Consider the following 14,799-nt stretch of genomic DNA (forward strand, 5'->3'; position numbering starts at 1 on the left):
GTATAGGAGGTTTACTATAGTGTAATGGTAATTCTGCTTATTCATGGCTTTCTGAGGGCCAAGCACGCATTACAAAAAGTCTAATTCCATAGAGTTCCAAGTGTCATTTTTCCAGACTTGTCTGGTTGGCACCACAGTATGTAAATGTAATATGCATGTTGTGATATTTTTGCCTCAGAGGACTGTATTTTTTAATGTTCTTTTTCAAGTAAAATTTGTTATAAAGGTGTGGCTGTAAAGGGGGTGGGAGAGAGAGAGTGTGTGTGTGGGTGGTGCGAGTGGGCAGGGCTGTAAGATTTGCCTAAGGTACCTCATCCCCTTCCCTCGCCATGGGCTCGGGGTGGGGGGTTAGGTTTGGCAAAATGGGAGCTGTGCCCGGGACAGGCACTGAATGAGCTGGGGGGGGGGGGCAAAAACCGCCAGCACCGGCCCTGCCGAGGTAGGGAGCTGAAGCAGCAGCAGCAGCAGCTCCTCCCGTCTTCCCGATGCCCTTTAGTCCGCCCCCCTGCGCCAGGCCCGGGCGCTGAATGGCGGAGCCCTGCCTGCGCCGTCACCGGGAAGGCTGGAGCCGGAAGCGTGACGAGCGTGGATGGGAGGGGGGTAACCGGGGACAAGGCGAGGTGCTGGGCCGGGCCATGTCAGCCTGTCCCTGCCTAACGTGAACGCTCGCGGCGGCGGCGGCATTCATGCAGATTCAGGACGGCCATGTCTTCCGGCCGGGCATAGCCGGGGCGACGATGCTCTGAGTCCCGGCGGGCCCGGAGGATCGCGGCCTGTGAGGGGGAGCTCGCGCAGCGCGGCCTCTCGCTGCCTCCTCCTTTCGGGAGGAAGGGAGGGCGCTCCGGCGGCCGGCGAGCCCGTGGGCCGGCAGTCTCGGGGGTTTTATGAGGCGCGAGCCGGACCCGAGGCAGGCCCTCTCCGCTGCCGGCCATGTGAGGGGAGAGGCCCGGGCACGGCGGAGCGGCGCACGGAGACACATTGCAGGGGTAAAGCTGCGCCCGGCGCCGACTGAGACCGAGTGAGGGCGCATCTCCTGTCAGGATCCAGGGCAAAGGAGGAGCTGTGAGCTTTCACATCCACACCAACGCCCAGCACAACCGTGAGCTTTCACTCCCACATCCTGAGCATCTGTGAGCTTACACACCCACATCCAGCACACTGTGAGCTTACACTCCCACATCCTGAGCATCTGTGAGCTTACACTCCCATATCTGAGCATCTGTGAGCTTACACACCCACATCCAGCACACTGTGAGCTTACATTCCCACATCCTGAGCATCTGTGAGCTTACACTCCCACGTCCAGCACACTGTGAGCTTACTCACATCTGAGCATCGGTGAGCTTACACTCCCACATCCAGCACACTATGAGCTTACACACTCACATCCTGAGCATCTGTGAGCTTACACACCCACATCCTGAGCATCTGTGAGCTTACACTCCCACATCCAGCACACTGTGAGCTTACACACTCACATCCTGAGCATCTGTGAGCTTACCCTCCCACATCCAGCACACTGTGAGCTTTCACATCCACACCAACACCCAGCACAACCGTGAGCTTTCACTCCCACATCCTGAGCATCTGTGAGCTTACACACCCACATCCAGCACACTGTGAGCTTACACACCCACATCCTGAGCATCTGTGAGCTTACACTTCCACATCCAGCACACTGTGAGCTTACACACTCACATCTGAGCATCGGTGAGCTTACACACCCACATCCAGCACACTGTGAGCTTACACACTCACATCCTGAGCATCTGTGAGCTTTCACTCCCACATCCAGCACACTGTGAGCTTACACTCCCACGTCCTGAGCATCTGTGAGCTTACACTCCCACATCCAGCACACTGTGAGCTTACACACTCACATCTGAGCATCGGTGAGCTTACACACCCACATCCAGCACACTGTGAGCTTACACACCCACATCCTGAGCATCTGTGAGCTTACACTCCCACATCCAGCACACTGTGAGCTTACACACTCACATCCTGAGCATCTGTGAGCTTACCCTCCCACATCCAGCACACTGTGAGCTTTCACATCCACACCAACACCCAGCACAACCGTGAGCTTTCACTCCCACATCCTGAGCATCTGTGAGCTTACACACCCACATCCAGCACACTGTGAGCTTACACACCCACATCCTGAGCATCTGTGAGCTTACACTTCCACATCCAGCACACTGTGAGCTTACACACTCACATCTGAGCATCGGTGAGCTTACACACCCACATCCAGCACACTGTGAGCTTACACACTCACATCCTGAGCATCTGTGAGCTTTCACTCCCACATCCAGCACACTGTGAGCTTACACTCCCACGTCCTGAGCATCTGTGAGCTTACACTCCCACATCCAGCACACTGTGAGCTTACACACTCACATCTGAGCATCGGTGAGCTTACACACCCACATCCAGCACACTGTGAGCTTACACACTCACATCTGAGCATCGGTGATCTTACACACCCACATCCTGAGCATCTGTGAGCTTACACTCCCACATCCAGCACACTGTGAGCTTACACACTCACATCCTGAGCATCTGTAAGCTTACCCTCCCACATCCAGCACACTGTGAGCTTACACTCCCACGTCCTGAGCATCTGTGAGCTTACACTCCCACATCCTGAGCATCTGTGAGCTTACACACCCACATCCAGCACACTGTGAGCTTACACTCCCACGTCCTGAGCATCTGTGAGCTTTCACTCCCACATCCTGAGCATCTGTGAGCTTACACACCCACATCCAGCACACTGTGAGCTTTCACACTCACATCTGAGCATCGGTGATCTTACACACCCACATCCTGAGCATCTGTGAGCTTACACTCCCACATCCAGCATACTGTGAGCTTACACTCCCACATCCAGCACACTGTGAGCTTACACACTCACATCCTGAGCATCTGTGAGCTTACCCTCCCACATCCAGCACACTGTGAGCTTTCACTCCCACGTCCTGAGCATCTGTGAGCTTACACTCCCACATCCTGAGCATCGGTGAGCTTACACACCCACATCCAGCACACTGTGAGCTTTCACTCCCACATCCAGCACACTGAGCGTACACTCCCACATCCTGAGCATCTGTGAGTTACACTCCCACATCCAGCACACTGTGAGCTTATACACCCACATCCAGCATATCTGTGAGCTTTCACTCCCACATCCTGAGCATCTGTGAGCTTTCACTCCCACATCCAGCATACTCTGAGCTTACACACCCACATCCTGAGCATCTGTGAGCTTACACACCCACATCCAGCACATCTGTGCGCTTTCACTCCCACATCCTGAGCATCCGTGAGCTTTCATGCCCACATAGTGAGCATCGGTGAACTTACACTCCCACATTCTGAGCAACTGTGAGCTTATATACCCACATCCATCCCAACTGTGAGCTTACACACCCACATTCAGCATAACTGTGATTCAGTACATCACGGTTCCAGGCCTTTATTATAGGTTTGCCTAGTAAGAGGATAGAACAGAGAATAAATAAAATCAGATAATACAGAAGAGTTAATTGTAGATATCCATCTGTATATACACTAGGGGCTGTGCTCCTGCTTGCTTTGCTCGCCAATCCTACTAGTGTGCTCTCTGCTCAAGATTCCATGTTTGTGCCTGGGTGGAAAATGCAAGCTGGGTAGGCAGGGAGAGAGCTATAGATTTCTTCACCCCACCCCTCCTTTGACTGTGGGGATGTTAAGGGAGCTCTCAAACAAGAGAGAGTGATAATTGCATGACAGATGTCAGAAAGTGAGTGTTAGGACTATCCCCTGCTTGTGTACATTATCGGTGTGCGTACTGGCTCTCTTGGGACTGGAGATATGGGGGTAGGTATCTGTGTGTGGGGGGGCGGGCAGGGTGCAGGTCAGAAGGCATGCAGAGGGTGCATATAAATGGTGATGTAGGTGTTGGAGTGTGAGTGGTGTGTGGGCACTCTCCATGCTCTCCACCTGTCTGGGAATGGTGTGTATGTGTTGAGGTTGGGGAAGTGGAAGTGATATTGGGAGGTGAGAGGAGAGTGTGTTTCCCGCCCACCTGTTGGGTGCATGTTCGTTCACTTGCTCCCTCTCCCACTGCACTCCCCATTTTGCTTCTCATATGTGTGAATTGTGGAATGGTGAGAGTGAGGGGGTGTGTGTGTTGGTGGATATACCCATTCCTCCTCGCAATCTCTACAGACTGCCTCCTCCCCCCCCCCCCCCGTGTGTGTATGTGGGGGGGGGCGTAGTAAGAGGATGTGAGTGTTTGTTATAGAGCTGGTGTGAGTGGTATTAGGGATGAATTGGGGGTCTGTGTCTGGGGGGGGGAAGTGAGAGGAGTGAGAGTGTGTGAGCACTCTCCCCCTCACAATTTTGCCCTCCACCCCCCCAGGAACATAGGGGGTGGGTTGTGTGTATGTGTTATAGGGTTAGTGTAAACAACCGGTTTGTGCAGGGGAATAACTAAAGGTGGGTGCATCTCGGGGAATGGCTGGGCAAGTGGGGAGTGCGAGGGTGGAGGAATGGGCGGTCTGTGTGGGGGAGTTGGGGGTGCGGGTGTGTGCATGTGTGGGGGGGGGAGTGCGTATGATGGGGGAACTCGTATGTGTGTGTGTGGTGGGGGTATGCATGTGTGTTTGTGGAGAGGGGTGGCATGGGGTAAAGGTGTCTTTGTGGGGTGGGTTTGTAGGGCGTGTGGGTTGAGGATGTTTGTGCGTCTGCGTGGGGAGGGGGTACATGTGTGTCTGGGATGGGGTGGGGGTGAACACGTGTGTATGTGTGCACCTTCACACTCTTTCACCCACTCCCTCCGCCCCATTCTCTCCCCTTTTAATCTCCCACTGCCTCAGCCCTCTTTTCATTCCCCCAACCCTATCCCTTTTCCTTCCCTTTCACTCTCCTTCCCCTTCAGTCCCCTCCTCCTCCTCTCCCCTTCTGCCCTCCACATCCTTGATGAGGGGAGCAGCTGTTGGCTAAAGTTTCACATACTTTATTTGCCTTCACCTTCTCTGCCTGCTGTCCCTGCCAATAGCATCCGTGATTGGGAAGGTCGTGAAGCGCCCCCCCCGCCCCCTCCCAGGAGTTTATTTTGTTTGCCTTTATCTGGTGTCCCTCTGGAGCCTGTGGTTTCTGCTGACCACATCACTGACTCAATCCCTGTCTGAAATTACCAAAGCTTGCAATTACACCTTCCTTCGAGCAGTCTCAGGTGTATACTGCGCAGCATTTGTTTCTCCTGCCTGCGTGCAGTACTGCACTTGCGTGCAGTACAGCGTGCTCAAATGTTGACAGGGATGAGCCCTAGTAATTATATATATATATATACACGCACGCAAAGATACAGAGCTTACGTTCCTGATTGCTGTTGAAATCCAAAACCAAGCAATCAATCTAACTGCTTTCTCCACTTTTCAGTTCAGAACTCATCTATCCCTCTGCTAGTTATATCCTTTCTATCTATGTATCTGAAACTTATGAGAAATGCATGTAGAGCTCCCAAAACACAGTCCAGGTTGTCTCTCTTGATTCTGACCTGGTGTTTACCACTTATCCTTACAGTAATTACAATCATGTGATGTATGTTTGTGTGAGAACTCTGAATCCATTAAGGCCTAACTTCTAAATACATCCTCAGCCAGAGTGGTCAGACTCAGTCTAAGTAATTCCATTACACACACCACACCCAAAGTACCTGTGTACTTACACATACACTAACACCCAGGGCAACTGTGACGTTCCTGTAACACAGACCTCTGGAGCAACTGCAATACCCCCTGCTCCTCCAGAGCTCCTGTAACACACAAGCATGCCTCTGGAGCAGCTATAAAATGCACGCCCAGAGTAGCTAAGCTTACACGGTAACACACATACACACGCACCTTTTCGAGTTCCTTTATCACTCACCTGGCATCCTTTATTATTCTCCTCACAGATCCCCATCTACCCAGAATTTCCCTATCCTTTCCCACCTAGTGCTGCTGTAGCATTTCATTCAGTGACTTCTGGTTGTGGACAGTAGAACTAGAGGGAGATATTCTGAGTTTTGTATATAGTTTTCTGAGTTATCTATATAGAAAAAGCTGTGTGTGTGTGTTTGAGAATGTCTGTGTGTGTGTTTGTGTGTGAGAGAGCGTGTGTGTGTGTGTGAGGGAGAGAGCAAGGTTAAAGTTTGTGTCTATGACAATCTCAGGGTGACTCAAACTCTAAAGTTCCTAGGTATGGAATGGAGATTGGGGGATTGTTTTTATCTTTATTAGTTTTCATTTTTGGATGTGATGTGTTTGCAGTTTTGAAAGAATTTATTGCTAATTTTTTAAACATTTTTATTTGTGGTTTTAATTATTGGATGTTCTATTCATCAGCTAATTTGACATTTTTTTATTGCTATGGTTGTTGTTTTATATTTCTTGATTGTGTTTGATGATTGCACTGCATGCAGAGTCTGACTTCTTGCGATTTCCAGTTCAGTTTTTGGCTGCACGTTTTTATTTATATTTTATTTATTCTGTATTTGGTGAGAGGCTGTCTGCCTTCTGCATGTGTGACTAAGGTCAGGTATTCTGCTAGCATGTAGTTTCTGTGGTTTGTACTGTTTTCCTAATAGGTGGTGTATTGGTGTTTAGGACCTGGTGTAATATTTGCAGTGTGACTTTTTCATGGGTAGGGTTTTGAGGGCTGGCAGTTATGGTGTGGAAGGTTTACTGTACTGTAATTGTAGGTCAGTTTATTCACAGCTTTCTAAGGGCCAAGTCCACATCCAGTGCACTTCATGATCGGCCTATCACCATATGAGATCCAAGTGTCTTTTTTTGCAGTGCATGAAAATATAGGTAGCTCCCATTTAAGGTTGAGGAAGCGGTTAATAAGATATTTTGAAGTGGGGAAGGGAAAGGGAGACAAAAGGTTGTAAGGTCTGCCTAGCATGTCTTGTGCCTTTGCACCGGCCCTAAAACAGTGTGCCAGGCCCTGACGCCCACCGTTCACCAGACTCCCACATCCCTAAGGCAGGTGATAGGGTCGCCAGCTTCCTGGAAATATTACCACCGACTCTGTATGGCCACCCTACTAGGAACCCTGATCCCTGACCTCCCGCCCTTCAGGATTGCAAATCACCAAAAGTGCCGCTCCCCAGGGGGAAACCCCCCTCTCCCTCGGGTCCTCAATGTGATTTCACCTTTGTCGCACCATTGGGGGGAGAGGAGGAGACAGGAGCAACATTTCATCCCTCGCCCCTTGAGCCTCCCCTGTTCTGCTGTGGCAGAGAGGCGAGGAAGAAAAAAAACTAAACTTACCTGACAATTTTCTTTCGTCCAGAAACCTTCTCATAAATAAATAGATTTTAAAATAAAAGCATTAGAGAGAGTTTGTTCGTAGAAAAGCTCAAGAGAATGCTTCTTTACCAAAAAAAAAAAAATTTCAGTGCAAAGTTTTAAAGTTGAAATGTTTTAAAATTTCTGGCTGGCAGGAAGGTTTCAGTATAAGCTTTGTCATAGTGGCTTAATTGGTTTCACACCTAGCAGAAGCCGCAGTGGTGATTACAGAATACAAATAATAGCTCTGCCAGAAGAGGGAGGAACCCAAGCCTTCTGGACTGGTGAAGCAGGAAGACAATTTATCAGCCAGGCTGAGTGTTTTTCCTCCGTTGTTGGTCACGGGTTTGGTACAAGCCAGAGCATAGTGGGATGGGGGTGAGTTTAATGGAGAAAGCAAGAATTTGGACAGAACTTCTTGTGAATGATGCCTTCTGGCCCTGGGGATAGATGGTGTTATATTTTACTGGCGAATATCTTTAGCGGGGGGAACTAAAATTAGCAGGTCCTCGAGTGCAGAGCGTCCGGCAGACGGAGGCTCGGATTCCAGCAGCTCTGTGATGATCTGGATCGGCCCACGCCTGCCCACCCCATCCTTCTCCGCTGAGATAGATGAGTCCTGGTAAGGCAGCTTTCCTGTAATGCAGGTTACTGTTAATAACTTTATTAATTGACAATTGCGAATATGGCTGGGTGGGACTATTCTGGAGAACTGCTCCGCACTAGATAGATGAGTCCTGGTAAGGCAGCTTTCCTGTAATGCAGGTTACTGTTAATAACTTTATTAATTGACAATTGCGAATATGGCTGGGTGGGACTATTCTGGAGAACTGCTCCGCACTAGTCTGGAAGAATCTTTAGGAGCTGGAAGGGGACTTTTTTTTAATTCCTAATTTTGCCTTTTGCAGGGACTCGGAGTACTTTTTTTTTTCTGTACTAGCTAGCAAAGCAGGCCCATCTGACACATGTCGGAGCGCTTCTGTGACACTTAACTCGCCTACAGGCCCACACGTTTTCAGAAAGCAGATTACACAGGGGGGGGGTATGGTGACTCTTTCTTTTGCCCTGCAGGGTTTGAAGCACATCACGTAATTTACATCTCTTCACTCCACATTCGCTCTCCCAGCCCAGCCCCTTCTGCGACTGAGCGAAGATCCTAGGACTAAAAATATCTTTCTTGTCCCAGCTGGTATTAACATGGGATTGTGCTAACTAGAACACGCCAGTTTCTCACGGGCCTGTTTGCTGTGCCGCGTTCGGTTTTCAGCCTGTGATAAATATGCCCTGGGCTTTTGCTTGTTTGGTATCCTGGTTTTAGGAGGAGTTAGAGTGGGCCAAGGTAGATGTCCTCAATGGCACTTTATAGGCGTTAGCGACAAAGAAAATTGCATTCTACCAGCAAAAGGACAGAAAGTAAAGTGTACAGGCAGGATTCGTGCCTTAGAAAGTTCTCTGTGGAAGAAAACGTGAGTAACTCTGGCATGCACGGCGTATAGTCCTGCTCCTGCTTTGTGCTGGCACACAGGCGGCAGGCGGATCTCTCCTGGATGCACCGGCTCAGTGCTAAAGTCTGATTGTCATGTCACGGAGGGCGCTGCCACAGCGTCCCCCACTGTGGGGAAAAGTCTGAGGTTCCTGGAAAACACTGCCCCGCTCCCAGTGTGTGCACCTGTTAAGCTGCCCAGCTACCTGTTGCATCCGAAGCAGAAAGTGACTTTCCTGCAGTCATTTGGGGCTTGCTGGGAGGAATTCATGTCTCCGAGAGGCTGAGGAGTGTTCTTGCGTGTGTCTGGCTTTAATCTGTGTTTCAGTGCCTAAGTCTTGTTACCTCTGGGGGTTACCAGTTAACTCCCGAGTAATAAAAGGTAGGCGCGTGCGTCAGTCTTGGTTTCGTCCTAGTGTGCCTGCGTATGAACTTGCAACTCAGATTTCCCTAAGAAAAGAACTACAAATCCGCCCTTGCAACAGGGCAAGGCTCGCATGGTCTCGGCCTGCCTTCAGCGCTCTGGAGTCCCTGCCATAGCCTTGCTGCTCTGCTCCAAATGTTGCCTTACTAGAGGGGAGAGTCTGAGCTTTGGCGCCTCTTTCTCGTCTCGGGCTTCCTCGCTGGCCCAGAGAAGATGGAGCAAGCTTCCCTGGAGACGGTGATCTCATCCTGATAAAAAATGTAGCAGACAGAAACCAGGTTGAAGAATGGCTACAAAGCACTCATTGTGTATAACTTAAAAGGGCTGGGAGTGCTAGGGGGAGGAACACTGCCTCCATATGCCACGGTTGCAGTCCTCCTCTTTGTTTTTTTCCTGCAGTTCTGCTCCATGCCCGATCCCTGTAGGTGACCCCAGTGGTCCCAGAAAGTTGGGCATTTGTGTTGCCTGCTGGGAGAAAGGGAGCCATGCAGTCTGCGGCAGCTCAGCAGTTAGTGCACCAGAGGCTCTTTCCTGGGGCACAGGCGAGATCTATTTTTTGCTTCTGCTATTTCAGGTCGGTTGGTGCGATTCCCAGGGATGAAACTGAAGAAGCAGGTGACCGTGTGCGGAGCGGCCATCTTTTGTGTGGCCGTCTTCTCCCTGTATCTGATGTTGGACAGAGTACAGCACGATCCCACCCGGCGCCAAAGTGGAGGCAACTTTCCCAGGGTAAGAAAGCCTCGGGGCAGTGTATATAATGAGTAGCTTAGTCGGATGTACTAAAGGGTTTTGCTTATTGTGAGCCTATGGAAAAATGTTTAGTATATCTGGCCCTTAAAGGAGACAAAAGGCTGTCACTATGGGATATGGCCCTCTGGGTTTGGAGCCTCGAAATAATTTCGCTTATATTTTGTCTGTTGAGTTATGTTTTGTTTTATTTAATGTTTTATTATGTATGTTTATTCTGCAAATTGCTCAGGGCTTGTGTGTGAGCGATTTAAGAAATTTGAATAAATACAGATTTCCCAGCGTTACCATTTGGCTGTAAAGATCTTCCCTCCCAGGGATCTCTTTTTGATTTCTCTATAATCTAGGCCTTTTAGACCTCCCTTACTTCCTGCTGCTGTGTCCCCGGACATTCAGTACCTCCCCAGCTACTGCATCAGGTTCTCTCCTTATTCCCCAGCAGTAGAGTCCTGAACGCCACTTAAGGATCTGCTTTGATTTTTCCCCAGAGCCAGATTTCCGTACTACAGAACCGGATTGAGCAGCTGGAGCAGCTTCTGGAGGAGAATCACGAGATCATCAGCCATATCAAGGACTCTGTGCTGGAGCTGACGGCCAACACCGAGGGGCAGCCAATGCTGTTCCCATATCACAACCACAATGGCTCCTGGGTTGTGCCTCCTGATCCCAGACCCAGCTTCTTCTCCATCTCGCCACAAGATTGCCAGTTTGCTCTAGGGGGGAAAGGACAGAAGAGCGACCTGCAGGTAAAAAGTGAATCTTCCGGGTTTGAGCTCTTTCGGATCTGCTATAATCAATAGGAGTCCTCGTTCCGAGGCTCTGGTGAGGAGCTGCAGAGTCATCTCTTCTACGAACTGCTTGGGCTACAGCAGTTCTCTTACACTTGATCATGCGTCACAATCTGTTTTCTTTATTGAGGTGGTGTTTTGAAGCTCAGTAAGGTGTCTGTGCATTTCTCATGTTGTTAGAGCTGCTTTTCAGTGTAGCCGACCAGTGCGCCAGCTGTGTTCAGATTCTTCTCTGGAGATGCAGCGTGATATAATAATTTTAAACCCCCTTCTCTGTAATCTGTGAGAGAGTGCACACCTGGAGCTGTCTCTTCCCTCCTGGACAGGGCCTTGTTTACTCTTTTTATCTTATGATCTGTCCCAGCAGAAGCCAGAATGAGACTTTAAAATTACAGAGAGAACCACTTTTTCTCTCTGAAGGCTGAAACAGCCTTGGAAAGGCACTTCAGCCTGGCAGTCTTTTGATTGCTCGGGTTGAAATGTTACTGTAACATCTGCTTTGGAGGGCCTGAAAAAGCAGAATATAAATCAAATAAATACGTAAGAAAGAGATGACTACCAAAGTCAGAGTGCACCGGATCAGGCAAGGAAACCTCAGAGCCGTCGTCATCCCTGGGAGGAAGTAACAAGAACTAGATCCTCCGTTTTGGGATCTGCCGGGTACTTGTGACCGTGGTCTGACCCAGCATGGCACTTATGTAGCTGCCTTGCTCTTTGCTCACCTGCTCTGCCTCACTACTGCTCGCTTCTGCTTGTTCTTTCCTTCTCTTTTCCCTCCATCCGCTCTTATGGGACTTTTTCATCTCGTATTCCCTCTGCGCTGATGGCGCTGAGATTTCCTGACACAGTTAAGCAGGTGTAGAGCCCGTTAAACTTCAGAGCTGGAGGAAATGAAGGCCTTACGTTGCACGTGTTGTATTTTTCATGCTTGCTGGTTTTTGTTTTTCCCTTTGCAGATGCTGGACGTGTATTCACTGCTGCCCTTTGATAACCTTGATGGAGGGGTTTGGAAACAAGGCTTTGATATTACCTACGACCCTCACGAGTGGGACAGTGATCCTCTGCAGGTGTTTGTGGTGCCGCATTCACACAATGACCCTGGTGAGTGAAAACTTGGTTTCATTCATCCGAATTATCCTGTCCCTTCTCTTCTCACATATAAAATGGAGGGGTAGCACCCTGTTAGAAGGATACAGGAGAATAACACTTGCTTCCTTGCTATCTGTTTTACAACCCCCATCCCCTACCTTCTGCTTCCGTCATACGCTGCCAGAGCATGGAAGGGACAGACAGCGAATGTTTGCAGCTGTTACCGGTGACCTTACTCCAAGAGGGAGGGCAGAAAGTAGCCTTATAATGGACAATTTTCCCTCAAACACAGAAATGCATCAGTACATTCTCCCTGATGCGCAGGGCTGTCCCTCAAGGAATGGGTTGGGTTTCAAGGTTGTTTATGCTGTGCTGCTAGCGTGCGAGCGCACAGGCTCCTGGACAGAGGAAGGACGCACGACTCCAGGAGGGGGGGGGTTAGTCGCGCCACCAGCTCTGCGTCATTTCCATGCTTTCTCTCCTTTTAGGATGGATCAAGACCTTTGATAAGTATTACTACGACCAAACCCAGCACATCCTGAATAATATGGTGGTGAAGCTGCAGGAGGACCCACGGAGAAGGTTCATCTGGTCAGAGATCTCCTTTTTCTCCAAGTGGTGGGATAATATTAACTCGCAGAAGCGGGCGGCGGTGCGCAGGTGGGTCTCTGGTGCTCGTCCCCCAGCCGTGTGCAGACGCTCTGCGTGCCCGGCTGTTCCCTGGGCTCTGCCATTCTGCATGGTCCAGTGATTAACACGTCCGTGAATGTCCTCGCAGCGCGCCTCTGATCGGATGTAAAAAGCGTCCACGGCGCCAGCGGGAGATAGAACACTTGAAGCATATTTACATTGAGTAAGCACAGACATAATTGTAAGGGGGGGTTAGATTTCAGCGTCTCCCCTTATTATTAGGTCCGCCTAGGTGCAGAATCCACAGGTGCGCTTTGTACCTGCGAACCTTGTAACCGATTTTTTGAAGGGAACGTGCATGGGTTCTTTCCCTTTGAAAATTGCCCACAGGTAAGAAAGGACCTCTGGATTTTGCACCTGTTTTTTTCTGTGGGCACTTTTTAACTGGAAAATAAAATGTGCCCAGATTTGAAAATCCAATCGTCCACACCTTATTTTCCAACTCCGCTTAAAATCGCCCTCCCCCCCCTCAATCTGGCTAAAGCACGCATCCTACGGAAGGCCGCGCTTACCGTGAACCAGATAGCGAGGGGCACGGTTTTCAGCCTGGCCGGCTTACCCAGGAAAATTCTGCTCCCCCATGACTTGGTCAGCAGGGGAGGGAATTTGATTTCCTTAGCTCCCTGACTTTCTCGGTGCTTTCACTGCCAGCTCATATTTCCTTCTTGTCTGCCAATGGGTCTGCAGGTTCTTACTGCCTGCGGGCATCGCTGCATTTTCAGAATACAAAGGTCTGCATTTTAAACATTGTTTTTCGCTCTGGTCTGCTGCTTTCTGAAGATTCGATGAACGATGCCCAAAAGTTGCCGCACAGGCAGTCTGGGCCAAGTTTAAGATTTTGGCACCCGTAGGCAAAGCGCCATGGCGGCGTTCCTTTGCAGCTGTGCCAGCACTTGGCCCTGAAGCGAGCAGAAGCAGCTTCCTCTTTGACCTGGTCATTTGGTGCCCTGGGCAGTTGCCTGTACCTAAATCCAGGCTTGCACCCTGCACTGCATTTAGTACAATTCCAATATTATGATTCGATTTCATTTTCAGGTGCTGGATATATTTTTGGGGTGTGGTTTTTACCGATTCTCTTTCTGTATGCAATGTAAAGGTTAGTTGGGAATGGTCAGCTGGAGATGGCAACTGGTGGCTGGGTGATGCCTGATGAAGCCAACTCACACTATTTTGCTATGATTGATCAGTTGATTGAAGGGCATCAGTGGCTGGAGAAGAACATAGGTAAGAAAAGTAACTTATGTCTGTCATTTCCTTGTGTGTGTCTGTGCTGCTTCTTTTGGAAAATAAGACAATGTAGCTTAGAAAGAAAGGTCCCCAGACAAGCTGTGATACCCTTTTTTTTTTTTTACTGGATTAACATAATAGATTTGTGAGTAGATTTTAGGAGCTGTCGTCGGGTCAGGGTTGGGAAGGAAGAGAGCACAGCTCTCAAAATCGAGAATGCAATTCAAGATACTAATAAGAGTTCTATAGATGCCTTAAATTAGGCTGCCCTATATACAGGGATGCTCGGTTTTGGTTTTTATTTTTAAATTTTCCCAGAAATTTATCAGGGTTTATTATGACAAGAACAAAAATGGGAGAAAACCAATGGAAAAATGGGACTCAGTTTTTTTCTGGGTAAATGTGGGAGTTTATGTTGGTGGACAGAAGCCAGGACAGTAAAACAATATTAAGCAGACTCTGCCTCTCAGCAGCTTATCTGTCTCTACCCCCATCCCCTGCCTAGCATGTCCCTTTCTCTCCCCCCCCTCCCCCGATTGCAACATCATTCATCCTTACTAATGGTGGCTCCAGGTTTCTCCTTTTTCCTTACTGACAGTCCCGCGCTCTTCCTCAGTTTGGGGTCAGGGGGCCTACCAGGAAGTGCTTCTGGTGGGCGTAGCCCACTTCAAATGCTGTAATGGCAGCACCAGGCAGTTTGGCTGCTTGGGAAGGGGGTGAGGAGGAGAGGGGCTTGAAACACCACATCAGCACACTGGAGGGCGAGTACTTTTGCTGGTGGGGGTGGAACTTAAAACACTGCAGGTGCTTTGGCCCACCCTGGCTTCTGCAGTCGCTGGAGGCCGTGAGATGCTGCATCCGCAGCTCTAGAGCTGCTCTTTAATCGGCCTAAAATTAGGGTGAAAATTGGTTTAAACCGATTGTCACTTTTGGGAAAAATCCTGGAATTTATGGGTGAAACTGAAGGACCCTTCCTATATAAGTGGCACACTTGCTGTCCAGTTCCAGTCTGTTAACAAATCCCTC

General features: G+C 49.6%; 1 protein-coding gene across 6 annotated transcripts in view; it reads left to right on the forward strand.

Moving 5' to 3' along the window:
- Window positions 1–573: 573 nt before the first annotated feature.
- MAN2A2 (mannosidase alpha class 2A member 2) overlaps window positions 574–14,799 on the forward strand; it is a 56,765-nt gene continuing 42,539 nt past the window's right edge. For 2 of the 6 annotated variants that reach the window (XM_029575797.1, XM_029575802.1), the window contains exons 1-6: window positions 6,572–7,947; window positions 9,807–9,961; window positions 10,468–10,725; window positions 11,724–11,868; window positions 12,345–12,516; window positions 13,643–13,770. In XM_029575797.1, the coding sequence (XP_029431657.1) occupies window positions 7,938–7,947; window positions 9,807–9,961; window positions 10,468–10,725; window positions 11,724–11,868; window positions 12,345–12,516; window positions 13,643–13,770 (868 nt within the window). In that variant the 5' untranslated portion in view covers window positions 6,572–7,937. Of the gene's footprint in view, window positions 1,100–6,571; window positions 7,948–7,970; window positions 8,792–9,806; window positions 9,962–10,467; window positions 10,726–11,723; window positions 11,869–12,344; window positions 12,517–13,642; window positions 13,771–14,799 lie in introns of those variants that run through there. The other 4 variants (XM_029575801.1, XM_029575798.1, XM_029575800.1 and 1 more) reach the window with 4 other exon arrangements.

This window comes from Rhinatrema bivittatum, chromosome 13, assembly GCF_901001135.1.
Source record: "Rhinatrema bivittatum chromosome 13, aRhiBiv1.1, whole genome shotgun sequence".
NCBI classification, from domain to species: domain Eukaryota; kingdom Metazoa; phylum Chordata; class Amphibia; order Gymnophiona; family Rhinatrematidae; genus Rhinatrema; species Rhinatrema bivittatum.